Source organism: Hippocampus bargibanti, linkage group LG12 (genome assembly GCF_051943395.1).
Source record: "Hippocampus bargibanti isolate YZ-2025 linkage group LG12, ASM5194339v1, whole genome shotgun sequence".
In the NCBI taxonomy this organism is placed as follows: domain Eukaryota; kingdom Metazoa; phylum Chordata; class Actinopteri; order Syngnathiformes; family Syngnathidae; genus Hippocampus; species Hippocampus bargibanti.
In genome coordinates, this window is record NC_142745.1 from 5,464,283 (window position 1) to 5,491,828 (window position 27,546).

General features: G+C 40.3%; 1 protein-coding gene across 3 annotated transcripts; it reads left to right on the forward strand.

The window, feature by feature from the left end:
* Positions 1–740: 740 nt before the first annotated feature.
* On the forward strand, positions 741–27,277 carry crocc (ciliary rootlet coiled-coil, rootletin). 3 transcript variants are annotated; one of them, XM_089010715.1, is made up of 37 exons: positions 741–881; positions 3,856–3,982; positions 4,072–4,217; positions 6,329–6,520; positions 6,597–6,680; positions 6,753–6,844; positions 6,929–7,094; positions 7,177–7,283; positions 8,268–8,495; positions 8,586–8,676; positions 9,783–9,869; positions 9,961–10,164; positions 10,265–10,464; positions 10,609–10,791; positions 11,895–12,039; positions 12,109–12,255; positions 12,342–12,572; positions 12,651–12,844; positions 12,921–13,048; positions 13,146–13,315; positions 13,386–13,565; positions 13,861–13,995; positions 14,563–14,706; positions 14,867–15,105; positions 15,170–15,329; positions 15,467–15,634; positions 16,598–17,021; positions 17,883–18,046; positions 18,374–18,494; positions 18,570–18,733; positions 20,314–20,529; positions 21,716–21,940; positions 22,017–22,166; positions 22,976–23,176; positions 24,082–24,213; positions 25,215–25,388; positions 27,139–27,277. In XM_089010715.1, the coding sequence occupies exons 3-37, from the start codon at positions 4,083–4,085 to the stop codon at positions 27,223–27,225; spliced, it is 5,868 nt and encodes a 1,955-aa protein (XP_088866841.1). In that variant the 5' UTR covers positions 741–881; positions 3,856–3,982; positions 4,072–4,082; the 3' UTR covers positions 27,226–27,277. The 3 variants fall into 3 exon arrangements, with proteins under 3 accessions (XP_088866841.1, XP_088866840.1, XP_088866839.1); XM_089010714.1 differs by lacking the exon at positions 741–881 and adding an exon at positions 2,754–2,836; XM_089010713.1 differs by lacking the exon at positions 741–881 and adding an exon at positions 3,315–3,511.
* Positions 27,278–27,546: the final 269 nt, after the last annotated feature.

The window sequence follows — 27,546 nt, forward strand, 5'->3', positions numbered from 1 at the left end:
AATTCGGGAATGGCACTCCGCATCATGCTTTTAAATTCCCAAATACATTTGGGAATGGCAGCGAATGAGTTCATAAAATGATTTAAATTTACAGGTTTATAATTGACACATATACTTACATGTATTTCTTACAATTACATTTGTAAAACATAGTTTGTTATTGATGCTTAAAATGTCCTTTGGGATGAGGGTCTTTTATTTAAAGTGTTAAATTATGGTTTCAAGATTATTATCAGGGTTTGGTGTGGGTTTGATAACATTTTAGCTGGTAGAGACCCATAAAGTTTCTTTCCTTCTATCCCCTCCGTGTTTCTTTCCTTGTTTAATAAAAAATGTATCACGATTTTTAACCCATTATTTGTCGAATGTTACCTAACTGGACTCAAAATATTTATTCTCAGTGCATTTGTAATGGTTATGTGCGTATTTCTGCTGTTCGCGGGCCGGCCCGGTCCATGACACGAGCGAATAGAGAGGTAGTGCTGACTTTTCTAAAGATGCTTCTGAGACTGCTGTGTCGAAAGTTTGAACGGTTGACAATTGGCTGACATTGTGAGGGCTCAATGTGTGGTGTGAGCAAAGCAAAAACATGTTAAATTTACCATTTTTTAAAAGTTCGATTGTTTGTGCGATTCTCTTCTTTTGCCAGTCTTTCTTTTGACTGTGGCTGCTCATCAGACTCATGACTCCAGCGTGCATGTTTCCCGTCGAAGTCCCTCCCCGGAAAAAGATTCTGGGTTCCTAATTCGGAAGGAGACGATTGCGGCAGTGAGTGGGTGGCTGCAATGCCACTGCGGATGTTACGTTCACTAACTGGATGTGATTTGCTGCGGTTCACTCCCAAGAAATTCTGAACGACGACGTTTGAATCGTCTCGTGAGGTGAGCAACGGTGATGTCTGTGACCTGCACATGCGCATTCTCGAGCGGTTGAGCACGCTGCCACGCTGCTTCTTGTTTTTCGCTGTCAATTTCATTCGGTGTATCGAACCGCCCATACTTGGTATCCATAAAAAAATAACTTAGCGTGAAGTTGGATGCTAGACGGTTTAATAATTAAACAAGCTCACGCTGCATCTTTTGCACTAAGTCGTAATGGACGCTCAGACCTCATAGTGTATATTAACGGTAGATGGAGCTCGCATTGTTGTTCCCTTTTGTGCCATGTTTCAAATTATGGGAAGTACATGGATACGCCCGATGCAATGTGATGATGAATGGGAACTTTAATCTAAAATGCAAATACGGAGAATATAAGATTAACAAATCAGATGCAAATGTGGGTAAACACTTAGACGTCCCCACTGCACAAGTAAAAGTGATTCTAGGGCACTTTGACGTCACTCACGCCGGGTACACTTCATGAGGTACACACGAATCCATTTCTTGCACGTACATTTGTAGTGGGTGTCAGATGACACACACTCAGTGGCGAAATAAATTAAAAGGAGTTTTTCCTGATAATTGATAGTTCAATATATTTCAATCTTTTGAAACGAGGACCATAGATACTTTGGTTGCCCTAAGGGTGTACTCCAGGTTATGTTTTGGAGCCTTTTGTGTTTTCTCCGAAAATCCATTGTGTGACTGTGCTGCTGTGTTCCACTATATACTGTATTTTGTCTGTACTTGAGAGTTTTGAAAGGCACTTATAAATGACATTTATTATTATTATCCATTTCATATTAGGGTCGGGTCTCATCCACCTTAGAATTTATGGTGCTGGTCCTTGTGATGGTGAAGTTAGCACAAAAATGTAAGTGTTCTCACAATGAGAGAAATTCAAATATAGTCCCTCTTTAGGGCAAACAGGGGTCAGAGTATGGGGGCTTCTGGTTTTGACACAATGATCCCGTGTTGGTCACTATGGCAATCCTAACAAAGTCTGACACAATACAAGAAACCAACAATGTCAAAAATGAAATAGAAAATTAGCATGTGAGAGAAGAGCAGTTTAAAAGAGCGATTAAGGTATTGCATGTTGGGTGTGTGGTAAGTAATAATTGTACTCATCATATGCAAAAGCAATAGTTAAATAATTATTATAATGTTGACAGCGATTTATTATGACACATTTACGGATAATGAGAGGCATATCTCCCATGAAAATGTGTTCATTTGTGTATGTGAATGATATTCCACATTGAAGTTGTATTTTAACAATGGATACAACTTAACTAATTCACTGCCAGACTTGTAAAAATGTGTCCACTCCACTGCCACGGTTTTTGTGATTTTCACTGAAATTCCAGGACCCGCAGAATATTGAGTTTTAAGACTACATAAATATTCAATGCAGCGTAAGAAAGCTTAGATCCTCTTCTTTCATCAGAAATTATTAATTTAACATACAGTAAAAGTTTCAATATTGCGGAACATATTTGTCTTAAGAGCAGATTTTCACTGCTATTCATCTAAAATTTGTAGCAACTGAAGCAACTGCAGAATAAGTGACAAAATACAGTGAGACCTCAACTTACAAACACCTTAACTTACAAACTTTTTGTCTTACAAACGTCAAATTTCTGAAAATTAAACCTTATAATAAGCACTATTTTCATAATACACACCCACCACGGCTGGCGGAGTGATCTTCGGCGGAAGCACATGACCGAATTGCACCAGAGGTTAAGTTACCAACAGTCCTTATGGAAGGTGACTCTCCTTCCATAAGCCATCAATGACCTTCAAAAAGGTAAATAAAACTTTATTTTACAGCACAGTTTATTTCTTTAATTACAGTCCTCATGTAATGCGCCTCTCTTTCCAAACAGCAATTCCCTTTGATCTTCGACCTCCAACGCCATTCCATCAAGCCATAAATGACCATCCCAAATGTAAATAAAGTGACTTTATGATACAATTCGGTGTATTTCTTTCATTACAATACAATAGCACATTTATTATACATAGAATAAGGTATGTTGTGTGTAGTTTTAAGGCTTATTTAGTTGAAAAGTATATTTTATGGAAACCCAGGAACGGTATATTCCCATTTTAATGGTTTCCTATGGGAAATGTTTTTTTGAGATACACACTTTTCGCCTTACATACTCTGTCTGGGAACCAATTAAGTTCGTAAATTGAGGTCTCAGTGTAAAACAATTACAGACTGAGTACCAAACAAAAGCTTTTTTTTTCCCACTAAATTACTACCTGCTCACCCGAACATCTGAAATCATTTTCATTCTAGTAAAAAACCCTTTGTAGTGAATATGTGGGAGTAGACGGGAAATGGGTGGGTGGGAGGTGGAGGACTGTGTGTCTTTAAACCTGCTAATCCTGCTGCCCTCAATCTGTGAGGAGGAGGCGAGAAGGACGCATACTACACGTCTGCCTCCGACACTATCGGCTCACCTGAAACACCAGATTCAAATCTTTTATTTCTTTTTTTTTTCCTTTGGAGTTTATTCTTTGGGGGAGAAAGTGGGTTTGGTTGAAGCATGTCTGCTGCGATGAATGTAGCAGAAAACAAGTCCAGCGACTCCAACAAACTAGAGTCAGTGATACAGGTGATTGCCAGCGGAACCACACACACACACACACACACACACACACACACACACACACACACACACACACACACACACACACACACACACACACACACACACACACACACACACACACACACACACACACACACACACACACACACACACACACACACACACACACACACACTTAACACATGTATCTGACCTTTTATTGCAGCTTGAATACACATTCCACCGTCATCATCCCTTTTTTTTGGCCATGTTGTCTTTGCGTTGCCCTGAGCTACATTGCACAATGTTCACCAAGTGTCGGCTGTACACTTGAAGTTTCATCCGCAAATGTCCACTTTGTTCATCAGAGGCTGGAGGAGAGTGTTTTATCTGAGGAGAAGAAACTGACTGTCCGCGGCCCCTCGCCGGATGCCCTCCCTACATGTCTACCGGCAAGAGTTCGTGAAATTGTCACAAAAAACCTCAACGAAAAGTGTGAGTGGTCTTGATAAAAACAAAATATTGAGTACAGTATATTCAATAGCTTTTCCGTTCTCTCAATGCTCTTGCGCTGGTCGTTTCAGCTACAGGCGCTATGTCCTCAGTAATGTCCCTCCAGGAGGAGAATCGTGTCCTTCAGGGAGAACTGGCCAAGCTGGAGGACCTGCTGGCACACAGCAGAGCAGACCGCGACGAGCTGGCCATCAAGTACAGCGCTATCAGCGAGAGGGTAAGGAGGGCGGAAGATGCGGTGTACCTGACTCAGTAAAGGCCATATGTGAAAATAACATTCTCTGTGGGACATTGTTCAGTGTTATTTATTGATTTTGCCCTTTCTTTGTCTGTGATTTAATGGTCTCCCAGGTGATAGTGCATGGAATGAACTGAAGTGGTCTGTTTCCATGGTGTTTGTTACTAGGGGCGACTGTAAACAGGGGTTTGAAGTGTTTTTTGATGAGGGTCTCTTGGTGGGCGGGGCATAGCGGGCAGTTGTGAATTAAAGGGGAGCATTCTAATAAACACTGTTCAACTATGTATGAGCAGCTACGATATTAGATACACTTGTACAATGACATTTGGTTCACCTCAAAATGATATGTGATAAAATGCTAAATTGACAATGTAAGTAAGTATTTTTAAGTATCTGATTTTTAATGTGGCTGCGATTAACAGTGATGGAGGACTGGATTGCATCAGTCTGAGTTGCGCTGAATAATTCATCAAATTCATATGAGCATCAGAATCAGAATCATCTTTATTGCCAAGTATGTAGAACACACAATGAATTTGTTTCCGGTCGAACACGCTGCACTAGTATCATCATCAAAAAATTGCAAAGAGGCACTTTACAGTTCAATTTGGGCTACTGTTCAGAGTTAATGGCTTGGGGGTGCGCATGGATCGATAGCGCCTGCCTGAGGGGAGTAGCTGGAAAAGGTGGTGGGCAGGGTGCGGAGGGTCCAGTATGATTTTTCCGCACCCTAGTTTGGATTCTTGCAGTGATTTAAAATGCAATTTTGCAAACTTTAAAAACTGCAGTTTTGGGGGGAAAACTTGAACACTCCCCACCCACTCCAATTACAATAGATTACATTTCAAAATCGTTTAGGACTGATACTGTGAACTGTTTGTACTACTTCGGTTACGTCATCACATTGGAGACAAAAAGTAACCATTTAACTCATTCACTGCCATTCACGAATTTACTGTATTTGGGAATTGAAAATATGACGTTTAACGCCGTTTTTTTTCTTGCTTGGGTGCCGATAAAGCACTGGCCAGATTTCTTGCCATGTTTTTTCACTTCCACCAGGGGGCGGAATTTCCCTTTATTTCCATGTTACCCGTTTGTTCCAGCTTCAGCTGTTGCTAAGGCTGGAACTTTATCTATTGTATTCTATTTGTAATTGTATTTTATTTATTATAGTATCTATGCTTGTCTGTGACTGTGAAGTGTCCTTGAGACCTTTGAAAGGCGCTTAAAATAAAATGTATAATAATAATAGTAATAATAATAATTTATAATAATAATAACAATAATAATAATAATAATAATAATAATAATTATTATTATTATTATTATTATTATTATTATTATTATTATTATGGTGATGATGATGATAATGATGATGATGATGATGATTACTATTATTATTAGTATCATCAGAATCAGAATCAGAATCATCTTTATTGCCAAGTATGTAGAACACACAAGGAATTTGTTTCCGGTAGAACACGCTGCACTAGTATCGTTGTCAAAAAAACTGCTAAGTGGCACTATACCTCTGAAGATGGAGGTTACTGATTCGCTATGGCGACCCCTTGAAGGGAAAAGCCGAAAATATTATTATTATTATTATTATTGAAGCGAATATGTATGTATTGCATTGTATTTTGGACAGCCATCCTCATTTCGAGGTCATATAACTCCAGACCCATACAATTTAGTAATTAACTATTTTTTTCTGAAGAAAGAAGAGAGTCTAGGGTTTCTTACGCTGAATTGAATGTTTATGTAGTCCTGAAACTCAAGATTCCGTGGGTCCTGGAATTTGAATGACAATGACAAAAACCCTGGCACTGGAGTGGGCACATTTTTGCACGTCTGGCAGTGAATGAGTTAAGAAAGCCCACCCCGATCTCGTCCTGGTTATCGTGAATTCCGCATGAATCATAGTTCAATGCCAAAAATCAGTCATATGCCTGAAGCAGAAATGGGTATCTTTAAATTCATCTTTGATTTGTTTCAATTAATATAGTATTGAAAGTTAATAGACTGGACACATGTGATCAATAAATTGCATGTTTGTGCATTTCTTTTTTCTTCCCCGTTCCATAAAGTTGGAGCAAACGTTACGTTACGATTCCGGGGACGGCGAACATGATTCTTCGGAGTCTCGCAGCCTGGCTCAGCAGAACGTGGATCTGCGCAGGCGGCTGGATGAAGAGCAGGCGGCCTACAAGAGGAAATTGACCGCCTATCAGGAAGGGCAGCAGAGGCAAGCGCAGCTGGTGCAGAAGTTGCAGGCTAAGGTTTGTATTATCCAGCTGCAACTTTACATGTGATGTAGTTGTGAAGTGGTTGCTAATGAATGCGCTGTGAATTTAGGTGCTTCAGTACAAGAAGAGATGCGGGGATCTAGAACAAATGCTACAGCAGAAATCGGTTGAGATTGAAAAACCCAGGCTGAGTGTGAGCAGCTATTTATGATTTGACTTTTTTAACTACAAGAGACATAGAGTAAAATCGTATTTTCCCAATTAGGAATCCAGTGAAACGTCAAATGGTCGCTGCCCAGATGAATCAAACAGCAACCTTGACGATGCTTTAATCCGTCTTGAAGAAGAACAACAGCGGTTGGTGTTAACCGAAAACTCAACATAGGCGTTCTTTGCTTTTTCAACCCTCGATCAACATTATCGAGCTTGTTCTATTTCCAGAAGCGGCAGTCTGTCCGCGGTGAACGACATGCTGAGGGAGCAGCTTGAGCAGGCCAGTTTGGCCAATGAAGCTCTCAGCCAGGACATCCGCAGGCTCACTGCCGACTGGACGAAAGCCCGAGAAGAACTGGAACAAAAGGAATCCGACTGGAAGAGAGAGGAAGAGGTGCCACAAGGATGCTTACCATGCCTGTTTGAATTTGCGGTTGTCTGCGTTTGTTTTTCACGGTCTGTTCTTCTCCCATTAGTCTTTCCACAGTCACTTTAGCAGCGAGCATAGCCGCCTGCTGTCGCTGTGGCGTCAAGTGGTCGGCTTCCGTCGGCACATCTGTGAATTGAAAGGTGCCACTGAAAGGTATCTTAATGGTCATATAGTAGAGCAGGGTGTCAAAGTCATTTTTTGCCGCGGACCACATTGTAGTTATGGTTTCCTCTCGAGGGCCGTTATGAATTTGGGGAACCCATTAGAATGTTTAAACCCCTTCAAATATTACATATAGAGCACACAGCAAATTAATGAATAACTCGTTTTCAAATCTGAAGTCAAGAATAATGATTTTTATTGTGGTTAACATCCAAAAATATGAAATTTTGGCTCAGATTTTAGCAATCATCATGGAATTTAACAAGTTTGATTTGCTTTCGCGGGCCGAAAAAAATGATGTGGCGGGCCGGATTTGGCCCGCGGGCCTTGACTTTGACACCTGTGCAGTAGATGAATGGATGGATTGATAGATGGAAAGCTGTACGGATGGATGAATGGATGGAAGACAAATGCGCTGATGGATTGGTATAGGCGTTGATGGATACACCGATGAATAAATGGTTTTAATCAGAATCATCTTTATTGGCCAAGTGTGTAGAACACACAAGGAATTTGTCTTCTGTAGAACACGCTGCACTAGTATCATCACAAAAAAGTCATAACAAATAAGTATGGAGGACACTAATAAAGGCTAATGTAATCTAATTCCTTCATGTAAGTGGTACCTCTCAGGATAGCAAAGTAGCTCGCTACTTAGCTAGCTAGTTCACTGTAAATGCCGAATTTCAGACTAATATAAGTATTAATTGGTCCACCGTTTCTATTACAGCAAAGTCAACCGTATAAAATAGAGTACTGTAATTGAAGAAGATCTTTAATATTTCATGGATTTTTTTGGTGGTTTGCGGAGAAATGACTATTGATCGAGGTATTGAGGAGATAAATGGTTGGAACGATGACAGGTGTGATTATGGATACCTTGGTAGACAGACTGATATTGTGATTTTTTTTTTTTTAAATGAAAGATTTACATTTCCCTCCATGCCAATTTTTATCCCATTTGCTACCCTCCAGAGACTTGTCAGAGATGCGTAATGAGCTGGCTCAGGTGTCGCACTCTGCACATGTGTCCTGCGCGGGTCTTTCTGCCACACTGAACACCAGAGAGGGAGAAGTCGCGTTGGCCCTGGAGAGCGAGAAGGCTCTCAGGGTCCAACTGGAGAGGCAACTGAGGGAACGAGTGTCTGAGATGATGAACATTCAGGCTAGGACGGACACAGAGAGAAGCGAGCTCAACCTCAGGTCTGAGGCTGCTTTCAAGTGCTACCAAAAGTGAAGACTCAATCTTTGATTTAGATGACCAATTATGGTCGTTCGTGTGCCAATCAACAGGTTGTCGGACTCTGTCCGTGAGGGGGAAAGACTAAAAGGCAAAATTGAAGAGAAAGAGAGAGAACTGATTCTTCTGTCCAGGAAGCTCGAGGTAAGTGGAGAATCGGTACAGGATTGCTGCTGTGATTAAAAAACGTTACAGCAGATTGAACCCTATTATGAAATGCGTCCTAATAAGTCAAAATGCATCTAAACATTTTTTGTACTTATTTTTTAAAATAATTTTACACTTTAATCCTTCCTTTTAATGAAGGTAAATTACATAGCACTGAATAATAATATACAATATGAATGTACAAGTCTCAGAAAGCATGTTCATCCATCCAGCTAGCTAGTTAGCTAGCTAGTTAGATAGATAGGTAGCGACTTAGCTACCGAGTGACCTCGCTAGTTACCTATCTTGTTAGATTAGACACTGAACTAGCTAGCTAACTGTCTAACCTTGTGTGCTAGCTAACAATATACCTAAGTAGCTAGTTAGTTAGCTAGCTAGTTCATTGTCTAATGTTATATGCAGCATTTTAGACTAATTTTAGTATTAATTTGTCAATCCTTCCTATTATAGCAAAGAACACCATATGAAATAGAGTAATTGAAGAACATCTTTAATATTTCATCAAGTAGGGAAAAGTCGAAAGGAAAATAAATCCTACTTTGTGTTTCAAATCTGTGAAATATATTCAATGACTTTGTGTAGCTTAGATATGTCATAAAAAAGTTACAAACCCTTTCTGTAATAATAATAATAATAATAATAATAATAATAATAATAATAATAATAATAATACATTACATTTTAAGCGCCTTTCAAAGCTCTCAATGACACTTTACACTCACAGACAAGGATAGGTACTATAATGAATAAATTCTATTTCATACGGTGGACTTTGCTATAATAGGATTGACCAATTAATTCTCAAATTAGTCTAAAATGCTGCATATAACATTAGACAATGAACTAACTAGCTAGCTAACTAACTAGCTACTTAGATATATTGTTAGCTAGCACACAAGGTTAGACAGTTAGCTAGCTAGTTCAGTGTCTAATTTAACAAGCTAGTATATTGCTGTGCATGTCCTCAGTGCTATAAAGTACTAGCAGACACGTTCTTCAACCAATCCAAACAGACCATCTTTGAAATGGCATAATATTTGATACAGATCAATTTAGATTTTGATCATGTACTTTGCCTCCAGGAGCAAAGCAACAACGATGGGACTAACATGCAGCTGATGAGAGCTCGCACTGAGACGTTATTGGAGACGCTGCGTGACATCGCTCAGGTGAACCTTCTGCACATTTGGCCATGTCTATAGATTGTTAGGATGAAAATTCATCATGATATTGATTTTTTTTATTTTTTTTTACCCCTAGGCGGTTTTGACAGACGTAGAGTCGTCTGAGGCAGATCAGGATAACTGTGCGGCCCCACTACTGGCCTTTATCCACAGCTCATCTCCTGCCGCTCCTCCACGCAGGTCATCCTCCCCCTCGAGGTTGACAACGCTCTCAGCTCCCCCGGAGGCAACCTTATCTGCGCTACGCTCGGCAGTCACCCACAAGACACTCCTACTTCAGGTGACATTTATACACTCACTGCCCACAACATTTCCAATTTTATGAGATTGAAAAGGACCATATCGACCTGGACTCGATATTGATTGATTTTTATCGGCAGGATACTCGAGGGCGTTTGCTGTCTGCCCAGTCCTCCATACAGCAGTTACGAAAACAGCTAGCTGAGGCCGATTCAGCCAGAAGAGAAGTGGATCAACGACATCTCACGCTCCAGAGAGAGCGAGACGCCGCCCAGCGGGACAAAGAAACCACGCAGCGAGAAAAGGACCGCCTCAGGCTGGAAAGAGACACACTGGCCAGGTTCCGTGTTTGTGATTAAATTGTTTCGATCATGTGTTAAAGCCAGAAACATGCATTTATTTTTTTTTCCACTGGATTTCCATATTTTTTTGTACCATCCGATATTTTTAAATGTAACATTCCAATCCATCATCCCTGCTGCAGTGAGAAAGTGAGCTTGGAACACAGCATGAAGGCAGCTCAAAACAGCAATGAGACTCTGCAGACAGACTGTGAGAAGCTGCAGCTGCTTCTGACATCTACACAGCGGGAGAAAGACCACCAGAGGGAGGAGAAGGAAGCCGCGGTCCTCGAGAGGGATCGAGCAAAGGCTGAGGTTCAGAGGATGTAAGTAGGCTAATTGAAAGTGAGTCAACGTTGCCTACTCACACTCTAATCCGTAAAGTCTCGCCTTGTAGCACACTTATTCGGGACAATTCGATTCGATGCCAGCTTCTTGTAAATTGCGTAACAGATAATGAGCAGGGAGATGTGTGGTGAGATTTGTAAAAGGGCGAATATATGGAATTTAATGACTGATACTTATAGCAGAGTGTTGCATTTATTTGAATTATTTGCACGAAACTGTATTCATTGAAAAGTGGTGATGCAACAAGATATTATCAATGATATTTATTTGGTTAATTAATATTCGTTTGATTCCATTTAAAAATATATATTTTTAAAATTGATGTATATTACCATATTTTCTGGTGTATAATGCACATCAGAGTATAAGGTTGTCCAAATTTAAGGCACACTACATTATAAGGGGCTACAGTAGAAGCTGGGGTTACGCACAACTTCTTTTACAGGGACAAAATGGAGTCTGCTGCTGCTCACAGTAGTTGTGAGACCTGTTATGGCTCAATATTACTTCACATATAAGGCACTGGCGTATAAGACTTATAATAATAATAGATTTCATTTATAAGCGCCTTTCAAAACTCTCAAGGTCACTTTACAGTCACAGAATAAGTTTTTCTGTGGGTGAGCAGCGGCACGGGAAAATATGATATTTTTTTCATTGAAAAGATCCCATATAATTGCCATTGATTTCATGTCATTAAAAAAATGAAGAATAAAGATGACAGTATATTGTGTTATAAAATGACATGTATTGGGATGTAAATTATTCTCGCAGACCTTCACATCATCTGTTTTCAATGGGTCGATGCAGAAAAATGGGTTTCGCTCATTTTGACTGGGAAATTTACTTTGTAAAACATGGTCACAAGTAACTGGTGTGTATTTGTAGCACTGCCTCATCGTGGACATCCTCAGTGAACAATCATGTAGCTAGTGCTAATGCTAATGCTAATTTGAACAGCCACCAAAATTCAACTGCTTACCTAGCATAAAGCCACCACTGGCTAACTTACATCTAAATGCCATTTACAATATTTTATTTATTTTTTTGAATGGGTGTGCATATCTGCATGTGATTTTAGTCAAAAGCAATGGGACCACAGTGAAAGCCGAGCATCTGCCCAACGTGGTGAGCTTTCTACAGTGAGGGAGACTCAACAGCAGGCGGAAGCTGCGAAGCAGTTGCTCGAGAAGGAGCGAGCACAACTTTCCGAAGCACTCACTCGGGTATGTATACAAATGGACCATTTTTTTTTAGCCACCCCGACCACTCTGACCTTTGTTTTTCTCTTTTAGGCTGAGAGCAGCAATGCGGAACTTTCTTTGCTTATCAATAAACTCCAATCAGAGGATGCAGCACTCAGGGACTCGTTGGCTAAAATGGGCAGCATGAACGAGGCGTTGTCCCAAGATAAAACCGACCTGAATACTTACATACTTCAGGTAAATAGCCTTTTATTATTATTATTATTTTGAGTGATATCTCTTATACCCTCTCGGGAGTATTTTATAATGAACTCTATGACTAGCTGGAGGACGAGAAGGCCCTGCTGCACTCTCAAAAACGTGAATCCGAGCAAGAAAAAATAACCATCAGAGATGAGCTGGTCCGTTTAGAGCAGGACCGAATGGAGCTGGACTCCGCCCGCATTACTCTGCGCCAGTCCCTGCAGGATACTGAGCTAACCCGTGTGGGGATGGAGACTGAGCTTCAGAGTCTCAAGGCTGAGAGACTTAAACTGCAGGATAAAGTCACACAGGTACATGCGCTCTCTGTCGAGTTGAGAAATAGATTGGATTGATCAATATGAAATGATCTCTTTGGCCTTCCTCGTCAGCTCTGTGGTGAGGTGACCTCCTTGGGTTCTGAATTAAGTCTCGCCAGAGGTGTCCGCCAACAGAACGAAACAGCTTTGGAGGAGGTCGGGCGCAGTCGGGGGGAACTGGCCAGAGACAAAGCATCTCTTGTCGTCCAGCTGACGGCATCCGAGAGGGAAAACAGCGCCCTGTCGGAAGAACTCTCTGCTTACAGGCGCGTGTTCAAAGCCTCTGAATCATTTTCACGCCATCGTACGCCTTTTGTAACGTGCGGGTTCTAACCCGAGCAGGTCCGAGCGCGAGTCTCTGGAGACCGCCCTCTTTGAGGTGCAGCATCAACTTGCTCAGGTGGAGTCTTGCAAGGAGCAGCTCGGTGTAGACAACCAAAAACTTCAAGTGCGCGTTGACACGGCAACAGGTGAACAATACGCAAGGGAGATTTTTATTTATTTATTTTTTTGCTCTCAACGTGAATAAACGCCATTTTTTTCTTGTTTTATTGACATCATTTTCAGCTGAGTTGCGGCGTACACGTTCTGAGACAGAGAGCGCACTGGCCCAAGCCGAGCGGGAAAAAAATCTTTTGACTCAGACGCTAAATGCAGCGCATCTGGAAGCCCAGCAAGCTTTGCGGAAGGCAAGCTGTGAACATCAGGAAGAGGTGGAGAAACTTGTCACAGAAAAGGTGAGGTCCTAAATCAGTATTCGGGCACATCAGCATCATCATTATCATTTGCGGCTGGTCTCATTCACAGGAAGCCCTGCGACAAAGCCTTACGGTGTCCCATGACAGCGCTCTGAAAAAGCTGAAGCAAGAGATGGAAGAGGAGCTTCACAAAGCACAAAAAGAGACGGAGGAGCTGGAGAGCAATCTGACGGCTCTCCTGCATGATCGAGATCAAAGTCTGCTGCAGGCGGAAGCAGAGAAACAACAGGTTACAATAATGATAATAATATATTACCTTTCAAAGCTCTCAAGGACACTTTACAGTCACAGACAAGCATAGATACTATAATAAATAAAATACAATCACAAATAGAATGCAATAAATAAAATACAATTATAAATAGAAACAAGAGAGAGAGCTACACAAAAAATGCAATTTTAAATAGGTGGACGATGATGACGATGAGGATTTCGAATGAGAAAGAAACTTTTATTTTGCTCAACGTACGAGTCTGTATTTTCCTGTAAATATTTCAACGTCTGATGTATTTTCAACTTTCCAGGCTCTGTCACTGAAGGAGGCTGAGAAAACAGCGCTCGGTGACCGTTTATCCAGTCTGCAGGCAGAGTTGTCAAACTTTACTCTGGAATCCGAGCGAAAAGCCAGAGCGGCGGCTCTTTGCAAAGAGCAGGATCAAGTAAAATATAACAAAGTACTATTAACTCATTCACTGCCAAATGTGCAAAAATGTGTCTACTCCAGTGCCGGGGTTTTTGTCATTATCATTCAAATTCCATGACGCACAGAATATTGAGTTAATTTAGGACTACATAAACATTCAATTCAGCGTTAGAAACCTTAGACTCTCTTCTTTCATCAGAAAAAGAGTTAATTCCTAAATTATATGCGTCTGGAGTTATATGAGCTTGAAAAAAGGGCAGCTGTTCAAAATGCAATGCAACACATACATATTGGTTTATATAACGCTTTAACAACAGCTTAAGCTGCAACAAAGTGCGAAGGTGGAAAAAAAGGGAAATGCTGCCCCTTGTGGAAAAGAAAAAAACATTTCCAAAGGCCATGGCCAGCGCTTTATCGGCACCCAAGCATTAAAAAAAAAAAAAAAAAAAAAGAATAAATTCGGGAATGGCGCTCTACGTCATATTTTCAATTCCCGAATACATTTGTGAATGGCAGTGAATGAGTTTAAAAAAAAAAGCGATCTTTACTTTGAAATATTAATAAGAATCCATTTCTTTTCCAGGCTCGGGTTTGTGCTTTAACAAGTGAGCTGCAAGAGGTTCGGTCTCAGCTTGAGAATGCTTCTGTCCTTCGTGAAAAGGATCTTCAAAGTCTACGAGAGACTATTAGCGACTTTCAGTCACGTGCTGATGGGGCTGTAAAAGAGGTGCAAGATTTTAAAGCAATGTGCAATACGCACAAGTTGGAATTTCAGAATTTACATTGTACTGTCAAGTGGGAAAATTACATCATATTAGGAAAAACAAAGCATATTATATTTTCCAAACTCCAATTGTTCATTTCTAGCGTATATGTTCTCTCTTTAGCTCAACAAGTGCAAAGCTTCTCTAGCTGTCAGCGAGGAGAGTCGAGATGAGCTCAAGCGAGAAACGCTGGAGGCCGAGCGTCGTCTTAACCAAACGAAAGACGAAGCGGAAAAATTCAAACGGGAAGGCACGGAAATGCGTCGCAGTCTCAACGACGCTATCCAGGAGCGAGACACCCTCAGTCAGTCCAACTGCCAGTTGAGGGACTCTCTACGAGGTGCCGAGACCGAGAGAATCAGGTAGGCGCTCTCAAAGACTTTAGATTTAGGTGGTGTTTCATCAACGTGGGTGTGTATTGTTCAGCGTGAAGCGACAGTGCGAGGAGAAAGAACAAAGGCTGATCGTGCTGCAGGAGAATTTTTCATCTTCTCAGAAGGAGGTGACGGAACTGCGCAGCTGTCTTCGAGAAGTTGAAAGGTCGCGATTGGAGGCACGACGAGAGCTGCAGGAAATGCGCAGGCAGGTGAGGCCAACCTTCTTGTTGATCCTTCGAATGATTTCATTATTTATTGGAACGGCTACAAAAAAACATGTGGAAAAGCTTTAACAATTGTCTCTGTAACTCTATCCCGATGACTACATAATACACGGCGTTCCTAGTTGAAGGTCCTGGATGCAGAGAAGGATCAGAAAGGCAAGGATGTAGCAGAGCTCCAGACCCGTTTGTCCCTGGAGGAGCAGCGTGAGGAAGAAAGAGGGAAGGAGTTTTATACCCTGAAGCACAAGTTAACGGAAGCTGAAGGGATTCAAGATTCCCTGAAGAGAGAGGTGAGGATACGTAAATTATTTTCTCTTCGGAGTTACTCCCCTGAGATAGTCTTGCTCCTTTTCGAGGCGATTGAAAATACAGAATTGTGATAAATAACCATGAACATGTATTATGTCGAGCAAACACAATGAAGCAACAAAAGAACATCAGCAAAACGAAATCAAGAAGGATAAATGCGTTGAGTCAATTATAAAATACTGCCGCGATATCAGTCGCGAGCCTTGCATTTGACACAAAGGCCTTCAGTAGTGCTATGTCCGAATCAATCCAACCCTTAATAACTATTTTAAAACTATACAGGGTACAACCTTTACTGCAGCGATAGCTGCGACTCATGTAAAAAGAGTGATGTTATTTACTACAAGTCCATTAGAGGGTAGCGTTAGCCAGGAAATAAGGCTTGCAAGGTGTCACCAACTTGAAATCTGATTGGTAAAAGCAACAGTTTATGAGCGACGCATTTGATGCTCCAGGGCCTGCAGAACTGATTGTGAAGGCGTCCAGGCAAATTTCTTTCCTTGGTAACAAATACAGTAAAGTCTCGATATATCGATATCGGTTATATCGATAGTACTGCTTATTACGATACTATTTTACATGGCGCAGGATCGGATATATCGATAGTCTGGTTACATCGATATTTTTTCCGACTCCCGAGAATATCGATATAACGAGACTTTACTGTAATGGCTGAAATGTGATTGGTTAAATGCTTAAATACAAAAACACACATCTTGAAGCAACACAACAGAGGAAAAGTAATGAAAGGATGCTGAAAGACAATTTGAAAATATTTCATAAGAATTCATGGACAAAATATCATCAATATCACTCTGTGATTCAGATATTTTTAGGCCAGCAGAGAAGGCCCATGACGGCCCACCACTGTGCTATATAAATAACATCTTAGTCATCACCCCAAGAAAAAAAACAGCTACAATTGTCCTTTTCGTTTCTTTCAGGTCAACCTGTTTCAGAAGCGCCTGGCCGAGTCTGAGTCATGCTGGCGGCTTTGCGAAAGAGAACTAACCGCTCAGCTTCAAGAGGCCCGAGGCTGCGAGAAGAAGCTTCAGGACGAAGTCAAGAACTTGACGCTTCGCGCGCAGGCAGCCCAAGACTCGGCCGGTGTGTACAGCCTGCAGCTGAGCGAGGCCCAGGGCCGACTGGCCGCCACTGAAGCCGAGCTAACGCGGGCCGAGGCCTCCAGGAGGGACCTGGAGTTTCGTCTGAGCGGCCTCCAGTCGGCGCTGACCAGAACGCTTGGCATCGGGGCTGGAGGAAGAGGGGTCAGAGGAAGGAGCCCCGGTGGCAGCTCCGCGTCTCCCAGCCCTATGTCACATCATCACAGCATCTCACCGCTACGCTCCTCTCTCTCGCCTCCTAAAGGTAGAAACCAAATGATGCCTTTTTCACACATACTTTTTTTTTCAGCGGTACCAGTATCCGACTTTCTGTCTCTACCTTTCACTTTTTTCTTGTTTCCATTTTCCCTGATGATAAAAAAACCCAAAAACAGTATAGTACAGCCTTTCACTAAATCATGTTTGCCATGTTTGTTGCTAACTATGATACGTAAACTATGCTAATATAAGATGTTATGACATGAAAATTCTCTTTATTGAGAGTAAAATAATGATTGTTACAAAGTATCACTAAATAACTCATAAATCGATAGCTCTGTCTAACTATCTAGCTAGCTAGCTTTTTAGTTAGCCAGCCAGCTAGACAGACAGCTAGCTAGCTGGCTAATTAGCTAACTAGCTAGCTAGATATATAGGTAGCTACATAGCCAGATAGCTAGCTGTCTGTCTAGCTGGCTGGCTAACTAACAGCTAGCTAGATAGGTAGCTAATTAACCAGATAGCTAGCTGTCTGTCTAGCTGGCTGGCTAACTAACAAGCTAGCTAGCTGTCTATTTAGCTGGTTAGCAAGGCAAGATATCTCTCTGTCTTTCTGTCTGTATGACGTCTCAAATTTTGACTTGAACTCCTGAAATGATATGTTCTGATGCTTATATCCGAACACATCTCATTAAATTAGTAATTTTTTTTGTCTCATCTTATTATTTGGTTCGTTTACATCCTGGACCTAGTTAAAAATACTTTATATATCTGAATAAGTTATTAATATCTTCAATACTGTTTTTTTTTCTCTGAAATTTCAATATCAGTTGCAAGTGAGTTTTTTCCTTATCAGATGACCCAGTATCATTTTCAGCTGTTTCAATGCCGTCTTAATGTCTTGCAGAATTTCACACAAGCACCCCTGACAATACTCTGGGCTCCAGAGCTGTTTCTCCTGAGACGGGAGCCACACCTCTCCCACTCTCCCAGTCAGAGCTCGATCATGACACTCTACGAAGTGGTCTGAAAGACTTCCTCCTGGAACTCCGTGTAGCACACCGAGAGCGGGTAAAAGAATACGAATGAATCTTGTTCAGTGTTAACTTGCTGTTGATGTCAGAGGCTGAGCTAAGGTCCAAGACTAATTGATTCCCGCAAAGAAACTTTTTCAACTCACTTAAACGTATTTTCTTTGAAACAAGATGACGACAAAAAAATCCTTACATAGCTTTGGCCTCAGCACCAAACAGCAAATATCAACCTTAATACAGGAAAATCGGTTAAAAACAACGCAGAGAATACGTGAATGACAAACAGTGACTCTGTGGGGGTTTACTGTAATGACACCAGGATATGCCAATGCTCACATTGATGAAATACAATCTTATTTTGAAGGATGATGCTCTGTGTCAGTTGGGGGCCGTGAAACGCGAGGTGGACGAGCTGAGGGCCGATCGAGACTTGGCTCAGAGTCGCCTCGCTCATCTCCAAAAAAACTTACAAGACTACCAAGAAGGTCAGTTTCATGCCGACTGCTTTTTGTAATTGCGCCTGCAGACAAACAAAAAAATTTGCCTTGGGGTGTGCTTAGGGAAACGAGGCCTGGATGAGCGTCTGACGCACGCTCAGCTTCAGCTCCATCATCAGGAGGAGGCGGTGAGGAGAGGCGACAGAGAGAGGAGGACGCTCGCCGACAGGGTGAAGGAGCTGGAGCGTGTGCTGCAGGGTTGTGAAGCGGAGAAGAAGCACACACAGGTACGCGTGCACACACACTACGAGACAACTTGTGGCAGCCGGTGAAAGGGATAATACAATAAACAGCAGATGGACTTTCGCTGCTTGTGCCATCTCTTGCCGAGCTCTCCTTATGTCTGCTTGTGATGCTACAAAAACGGCAAATTAAGCAAAATAGGATGTGTGAATGTTGCACTAGGGCTGAGCGATTCATGAAAAAAATGAATCATGATTTCATTTTTGGCTTCTGATGATTACAAAAACATTAGAATTCAAGAAAATCGATACCCTAACCCACAGGTGTCAAAGTCAAGGCCCGCGGGCCAAATCCGGCCCGCCACATCATTTTTTTCCGGCCCGCGAAAGCAAATCAAACTTGTTAAATTCCATGATGATTGCTAAAATCTGAGCCAAAATGTCATATTTTTGGATGTCAACCACAATAAAAGTCATTATTCTTGACTTCAGATTTGAAAACGAGTTATTCATTAATTTGCTGTGTGCCCTATATGTAATATTTGAAGGGATTTAAACATTGTAATGGATTCCCCAAATTCATAACGGCCCTCGAGAGGAAACCATAACTACAATGTGGCCCGCGGCAAAAAATGACTTTGACACCCCTGCCCTAACCCTACACCCCTGCCCTAACCCTACGATGTTTATTGATATTGAGTTAGTTAACGCACAACAAAAGTAACTTCTCCCACTGCATATTTTAACTCATTTACTGCCATTCACAAATTTATTCGGGAATTTAAAATATGACGTAGAGCACCATTCCCGAATTTTTGGTTTTTCTTGCTGATAAAGTACTGGCCAGACCTCTTGCAATGGTTTTTTTTCTCTTCCATAAGGGGGCAGCATTTCCCTATGTTCCATGTTAGAGCTTTGTTCCAGCTTCAGCTGTTGTTAAAATGCTATCTAAACCAGTATGTATGTAGTATTGCATTGTATTTTGGAGAGCCACCCTCATTTCAAACTTATATAACTCCAGACCCATATAATTTAGTAATTAACTTTTTTTCGGATGAAAGAAGAGAGTCTAAGGTTTCTTACACTGCATTGAATGTTTATGTAGTCCTAAAACTCAATATTCTGTGGCTCCTGGAATTTCAGTGACAATGACAAAAACCCTGGCACTGGAGTGGACACATTTTTGCACGACTGGGAGTGAATGAGTTAATTTGTCTTTACATTTGGTGATAAAATTTTGAGGAAAATTAAGAAAATATGGTGAAAAACGACGTAAGAAAATGTGTTGTGTGAGTGGACTCGTTTTTGCCGACAAAGGTACTTCCTCAATATTCTGTGGGTCTTGGAATTTGAGTGACAAAGACAAAAAACCCTGGCACTGGAGTGGACACATTTTTACACGTCTGGCAATGAATGAGTTAATACGACATCTGCTACCTTTTGAAAACATAGCTACCTGATTGGTCGTAACAGATAATGGAAAACATCATTGATGAGAAAGCAAAAATTAAAATCAGAGCTTTAGAAACTTGTCAAGCTGACATTTCCATGTCTCCTTTCTGAGCCGAACATCAAACAAATGCCTTCCTTTATTTGTCACCTCTGACCTCCTTCTATTTCTCCAGGAACAACTGGATAAGCAGCGAGCGTCAGAGGTGCGTCTGGAGGCCGAGAGGAGGCGCCTGCGAGAGGCACTGGAGGGGTCCGAAGCGCGAGCCACCCGGGTTGAGGTGGGTCGGCGGAGTCTGGAAGGCGAGCTGCAAAGACTCAGACTAAGCCTTGGAGACCGGGAGGCAGAGACCCAGGCCTCCCATGATCGCCATGAGGCTCTACTTAAACAGGTACAGTCAAAGCATTTGTCACTTGCTAGTTCTCCAAGCAACATTTTTTTAATGCTTTTACTTAGTTGATGTTTTTAGTGTCATGTAATTCAATCATTTCTTTATAGTTGTTTCCAACTGCAGTTGAAAAACAAGGTATCCAAATTCCAACAATATACTGTAGATATTTTGACTAACTGGGTTCAGAGTAATTGTTGTTATTTTATTTTATTTTATTTGTGTTTCTATTTTTATTTATCCACCTATTTATTTATTTCTTTGTTTTTTTGTTTATATATTCATACATTTATTTATTTATCCGGCTATTTATTTATTTATCATTATTTTATCAATTTTTTTAATGTATTTAGTTCTTTATTTATTTACTTATGTAGTTAATTATTTATTCATATATTTGTTCATTTATTCATCAATTTATGTATTTATTTATCCAGTTATTCATTTATTTAGTTATGTAGTTAATTTATTTACTTGTTCATTTATTCATCAATGTGTGTATTTATCCGGCTATTTATTTATTTATCATTATTTTATCAATTTATTTTTTATGTATTTAGTTCTTTATTTATTTACTTATGTAGTTAATTATTTATTCATATATTTGTTCATTTATTCATCAATTTATGTATTTATTTATCCAGTTATTCATTTATTTAGTTATGTAGTTAATTTATTTACTTGTTCATTTATTCAACAATGTGTGTATTTATCCAGCTATTTATTTATTTATCATTATTTTATCAATTTATTTTTTTTATGTATTTAGTTCTTTATTTATTTACTTATGTAGTTAATTATTCATATATTTGTTCATTTATTCATCAATTTATGCATTTATTTATCCAGTTATTCATTTATTTAGTTATGTAGTTAATTTATTTACTTGTTCATTTATTCAACAATGTGTGTATTTATCCAGCTATTTATTTATTTGTTTGTTTATTTGTTCATTTATTCATGAATGTATTTATTTATTCATCCAGCTATTCATTTATTTATTCATTTATCATTTTATGTATTATTTTATTTATTTAGGTTAAGTTAATGTATTTATTTTCAAATTTGCATGTGTATTTATGTATTTATTTATTTATTTGGTTATTTAGTTAGTTATTTATGTATTACTTATTGATTCAAAATGATTCAATCTTCACTCCTCTGCTTTTATTTTGGTGGTACATCACAGGTAACAGATGGGGAAGGTCGAGTGTCCCTGCTTCAAACCGAAGTAGAGCAACTGAATCAGGCTCTGCTCAAAGCCGAGGAAAACGAAGCCGTGATGCGGGAGAAGAACGCCTCCCTCAACCAGAGCCTCCAGGAGTTGGCGGCTGCTCACGCCAGCGCTCAGAGCCGCCTAACTGCCTTGCAGAAGGCCTTGAGTATGACAGAGCAGGAGAAAGAACACCTCCAGGTGGGGGAGGGGGGCAAATAAAACGGGACTATGGATGTGCTAAAATGGTCATTTAATGGAACCTTGTATCCATCAGGAGCGAATTGATGAATCCCGCTCCTCGTTAAGCGAGGCCAGGCGCAACATGGCTACCCTCACCGAGCGCATGCACAGTCTTGAGAGCGAGCTACACCATAGCCAACTCCAACGAGAGCAAGTGGAAGCTGACTTCACCAAGAGCCAGGAGGTGGAGATCCTTTTCGCCAACTACATCAATCGCAATTTTCTCACCAATTAATTAAAATTGGAAATATTCTGATGACACACCTCTGCTCTGTGACACGAGGGGTCGGAATCACAACGCTAATCAAGATGTCGTCCACTGGGTTACATTGTGGATCCTGTTGTCCACTCCTCCCCAAATTGAGGCTGGCAACAACATAGACCACATGGAGGATTTGTGCCTTATTTAACCTATTCCTATTTAACTCATTCACTTCCAGACGATGTGCAAAAATGTGTCCATTCCAGTGCCAGGGTTTTTGTCATTGTCACTCAAATTGCAGGACGCACTGAATATTCAGTTTTAGGACTACATAAACATTCAATGCAGAGTACAAAACATGAGACTCTGTTCTCTCATCAGAAAAAAACGGTTATGTCCGAAATTATATGAGTCTGAGTTATATGAGCTTGAAATGAGGGCGGCTGTCCAAAATACAATGCAATCCATACATATTGGTTTATATAGCACTTTAACAACAGCTGAAGCTGGAACAAAGCACTAACATGGAAAAAAAGGGAAATGCTGCCCCTTGTGGAAAAGAAAAAAAAAACATTGCCATTATTGGCACCCAAGCATGAAAACCCAAAATCCAAACAAATTCAGGAATGGCGCTCTGTCATATTTTCAATTCCCAAATAAATTCTGAGATGGCAGTGAATGAGTTAACGGAATCTCAAGAGACCACTTGTTTTATACCGCCATGTTTTATCCCCGCGCTAATGTCTAAGATGTTGTCTACCAATCTTGTGTTGTCATTGATTATGCGGCAGGCTTTGCGTCATCGTTCGGCGAGCCTCGCCGAGGCCCAGCGTGGCGCCCAGGCGGCTCAGGTGGAGCGAGCTATGGTGGAGGAACGTCTGCGGGGTCTGCAAAAGGCTGTGGCCATGCTGGAAACGGAGAAGAAGGATGCCGAGAGGCAAGCCGTGAGGCTGGAGAAGGATAAAAATGCCTTGAGGAATACGCTTGATAAGGTATCATCTCCTGATCTCCAAGCTATGGCTTACCAAACCCTGGTTGCTACACTAAATAAATAAATAGAAATATACAAATAAAAAAATTACAAAAAATAATATCATAAAATTAAAAAAAATAATAAATGGATAACTCCTCTCATGAATGAATAAATAAATGAATACATGAATAGATAAATAAATAAACAACTACGTGAAGTAAATGAATAAAACCTAAATGAATGAATAAATGAATACACGAATGAATGAACAAATACATAAATAATCACACACACATAATATAGTAAATAAATAGTAAATGAATAGTACAAAATAGTAAATGAAGGAATGAATGCATAACTGAATAAATGAACAAATGAATACACGAATGGATAAATAAATGAATAAATAAATAAATATAAACATGGATATATGAATGAATAACTGAATACATGATTAAATAAATAAATACATGAATACATGAATAAATAAACAAATAAATACATGAATACATGAATGAATCCATATAAATATATAAATGGATAAATGAATGAAATCATGAATACACAAATGAATACATGAATGAATGTATGAATAAATAAACAAATAATCAGAATCAGAATCATCTTTATTACCTAAAGAAATAAATAGTAAATTAATGAAAGAATAACTGAAACAAATGAATACCCAGATAAATAAATAAATAAATAAATAACTGGGCAGATGTATGAATGAATGAATAACTGAATAAATGAATACATTAATGAACAAATAAATACATGAAAAAGTGTATGAATGAATAAACAAACAAACGAATAGATGGATGGATATGAGCCACACAACAAAAGAAATGTACAATATGTACTATCACAGCAGTAGTTGCTATTTGCGGCTACTACATGAAAATGAAATGCGTCCCTTCTCAGGTGGAGCGTCAGAAGCTGAAGAGCGAAGAGGGCAGCATGCGTCTTTCGGCCGAAAGAAACCGATTGGATCGCTCGCTGAACACGGTGGAACAGGAACTGCAAGAAGCCCAGCAACAGATTTTCATGCTGCAGGTAACATACACATCGACAATGGATAATTTGTCTATCTGATATGTGCTTCACCATGGCTACGTTGCAACAGGACCTTTTATTTAAAGGACAACCGACGTCTCCGGACAAGTTGTGTCCATAATTTGTAAAATGGCTTCAAAAGACTTCTAATGAGTGTATTTTAAAAAGATCCCACCGCATATAGCTATATTTTACGTTTTAAGACTCGCGCGGAATATTCAGGAAGTCTTGTTTTTGAGATGGTGACGAGTCCGTACGTGACGTCACTAAAGGAACGCCCCCTGACCGAAAAAAAAAAGACACTGTAGCAGTCCTTCCATCACGTCAATGTATTTTGCTGTATTGTTTGGTCTGAAAACCTTGTGTTGCACCCAAAAGCCGCCAGAAGAGGGTGTCCAAGCTCCATATAAGGAATTTATCAGCCTGTGGTGGCCACTGGAGGTCGCCTTTTTGTGCCTCTTTTCTGGTGATTGTTTCTCCCCAATGTTGCCTCAAAATGGAATGGAATAAATTCTTTAATCGATTGCAAACATGTATGCTTTCCTCTTCAGAACTATTTGAATCATATTCATAACTGGAGGTGTAACAAGAAAGCATATTCTCCAAATCTGAAGCCATTGTTTTGATTCTCCAGCAATGCAAGACGTCTTGGCGTGACGTCACGAACTGGGGGCGGGACTTTCTGAAAATGCCCAATTCGCAGCTCAATTTTTTTGCAGATTTTGGACACTTTAAGTCAGTTTTATTGGTGTCGTGCATTTGAATAAAAATATCATACTGCGTGTTTTGGGTATTTTAGATGCTATAAAACGTTTTTCTGATGTCAGTTAAGAAACAAAAAAGTGACGTCGGTTGTCCTTTAACTAAGCTTTGCAGTGAATCTGCTAAGCCAACATTAAGCATGATGTCATCCCTCCCATTTTTGTTTTATAGATTCGTACATGCTTAATGTTCAGCCCGCTCTTCTTCTCTTGCTGTGTGTGTGTGTGCATCATGAGTAGACGCAGATGGCTGACATGGAGCAGTCGCATAGCGTGTGTGAAAGTTTGGTCAGGCAGCGTGATGAGACCCAGCAGGAAGCTGAGAGGATGAGGGCCAGTTTCAGAGACCTGGAGAGGACCCTGGGCTCCAGGGAGCGGACGCACCGGCACAGGGTCAAAGGTTTGGAGGAGCAGGTAGACCTGTCAAGGCCTTGTGGTTCCCCGTGGTTCGGTTGCCTAATGAATTCAGTGATAATTCCGATTACATTTTCATAGTAATCAGATAATATTTTGTCCTTTAGTATTTAACTTCACAACAGAGAGCAAAATGGACAAAAATTGTCTGAATCTCACCCTGTTTTAGGCTGGATTTTAAAGGACAACCGACATCACTTTTTTGTTTCCGAACTGACATCAGAAAAACGTTTTATAGCATCTAAAATACCCAAAACACACAGTATGATATTTTTATTCAAATTCAAAACACCAATAAAAATGACTTAAAGTGTCCAAAATCTGCAAAAAAATTGAGCTGTGAATTGGGCATTTTCAGAAAGTCCCGCCCCCAGTTCGTGACGTCACGCCAAGACGTCTTGCATTGCTGGAGAATCAAAACAATGGCTTCAGATGCGTAGAATATGCTATCTTGTTACACATCCAGTTATGAATATGATTCAAATAGTTCTGAAGAGGAAAGCATACATGTTTGCAATCGATTAAAGAATTTATTCTGTGCCATTTTGAGGCAACATTGGGGGGAAATGTATCACCAAAAAAGAGGCAGAAAATGGCGAACAACCTCCGTGTGAGGAATGAATCAGCCCGTTTCCACAGGCTGATAAATTTCTTCCATGGAGCTTGGTCGCCCTCTTCTGGCTCTTTTTGGTGCAACATGACGTTTTCAGACCAAACAAGTACAGCAATATATATTGACGTGATGGAAGGACTGCTACAATATGTCCTTTTTTCGGTCAGGGGCGTTCCTTCAGTGACGTCACGTATGGACTCGTCACCAACTCAAAAACAAGACTTCCTGAATATTCAGCGCGAGTCTTAAAATGTAAAATATAGCTATATGCGGTGGAATCTTATTAAAATACGCTCAGTAGAAGTCATTTGAAGCCATTTTACAAATTATGGACACAACTTGTCCAGAGACGTCGGTTGTTCTTTAAATGTCTCTTATTTTATGTTGCAATATGATTATAGGTGAAATAATAGATCACATCACAAAATTACATATATTAACTCATTCACTGCCATTCACAAATATATGAAAAAATAAACATAAATATGACGTAGAGCACCATTTGTTCGGTTTTTTTTTTTCTTGTTTGGGTGCGGATAAAGCACTGGCCATGGCCTCTGGCAATGTTTTCCCTTCCACAAGGGAGCAGCATTTCCTTTTTTCTATGTGGGTGCTTTGTTCCAGCTTCAGCTGTTGTTAAAGCGCTGTATGAACCAATATGTATATATTGTATTTTGGACAGCCGCCCTCATTTCAAGCTTGTATATCTCCAGACGTATATCATTTAGGAATTAACTTTTTTCTGATGATTTCTTACACTGCGTTGAATGAATGTTTGTCGGGTTGCCAATAAAGCTCTGGTCAGACCTCTGGCAATGTTTTTCCTGCCACGATGGGGGCAGTATTTGCCTTTTGTACATCTGCCCCCATTTCAAGCTCAGATAACCCCAGACCCATATAACTTAGGAACCAACTCTTTTTTCTGATGAAAGAAGAGAGTCTAAGGTTTCTTACGATGCATTCAATGTTTACGTAGTCCTAAAACTCAATATTCTATGGCAATGACAAAAAACATGGCACCGGAGTGGACACATTTTTACACAGCGTCTGGCAGTGAATGAGTTAAATAGCTACAGAAATAAACATGTGACTCAATAAATGGAGTCATCTCTGTGAAAATTGCTGTTCTGTACGTAGGTGTCGACACTGAAGGAGCAGCTACAACAGGAAATGAAACTGCGACAGCCGTCACTTGCGTCCTCGTTTCTTTCCACGTCCAACTGAGAAGAAACAGCGGCAGCTGCTGCTGCACCACCATCAGGGGAAAATGACATCACCGGGAGCCGAAAAGCAAAAAAAATGTGAAAATACGGTACTTAAACGCAGCCTTCAGTGTGATTGATGCAGTGTTATTCTAGTGTCAATCAAAACGAAGCAAATATTTGACAAAACAATAAAAGACAAAACTGCTACAGTGAGACCTCAACTTACGAACTTAATTGGTTCCCAGACAGAGTGTGTAAGGCGAAAAGTGTGTATCTCAAAAAAAAATTCCCATCGGAAACCATTAAAATGGGAATAATCCGTTCCCGGGTTTCCATAAAA

Excerpts from the sequence above, each read along its gene's own strand:
- crocc (XM_089010713.1), top strand. The coding sequence starts at position 3,443 with ATGTCTGCTGCGATGAATGTAGCAGAAAACAAGTCCAGCGACTCCAAC. Across the intron at positions 6,681-6,752 it reads TTGAAAAACCCAGGCTGAGT|GAATCCAGTGAAACGTCAAA; the intron begins GTGAGCAGCTAT and ends TTTCCCAATTAG. Across the intron at positions 21,941-22,016 it reads AGGAGAAAGAACACCTCCAG|GAGCGAATTGATGAATCCCG; the intron begins GTGGGGGAGGGG and ends TGTATCCATCAG.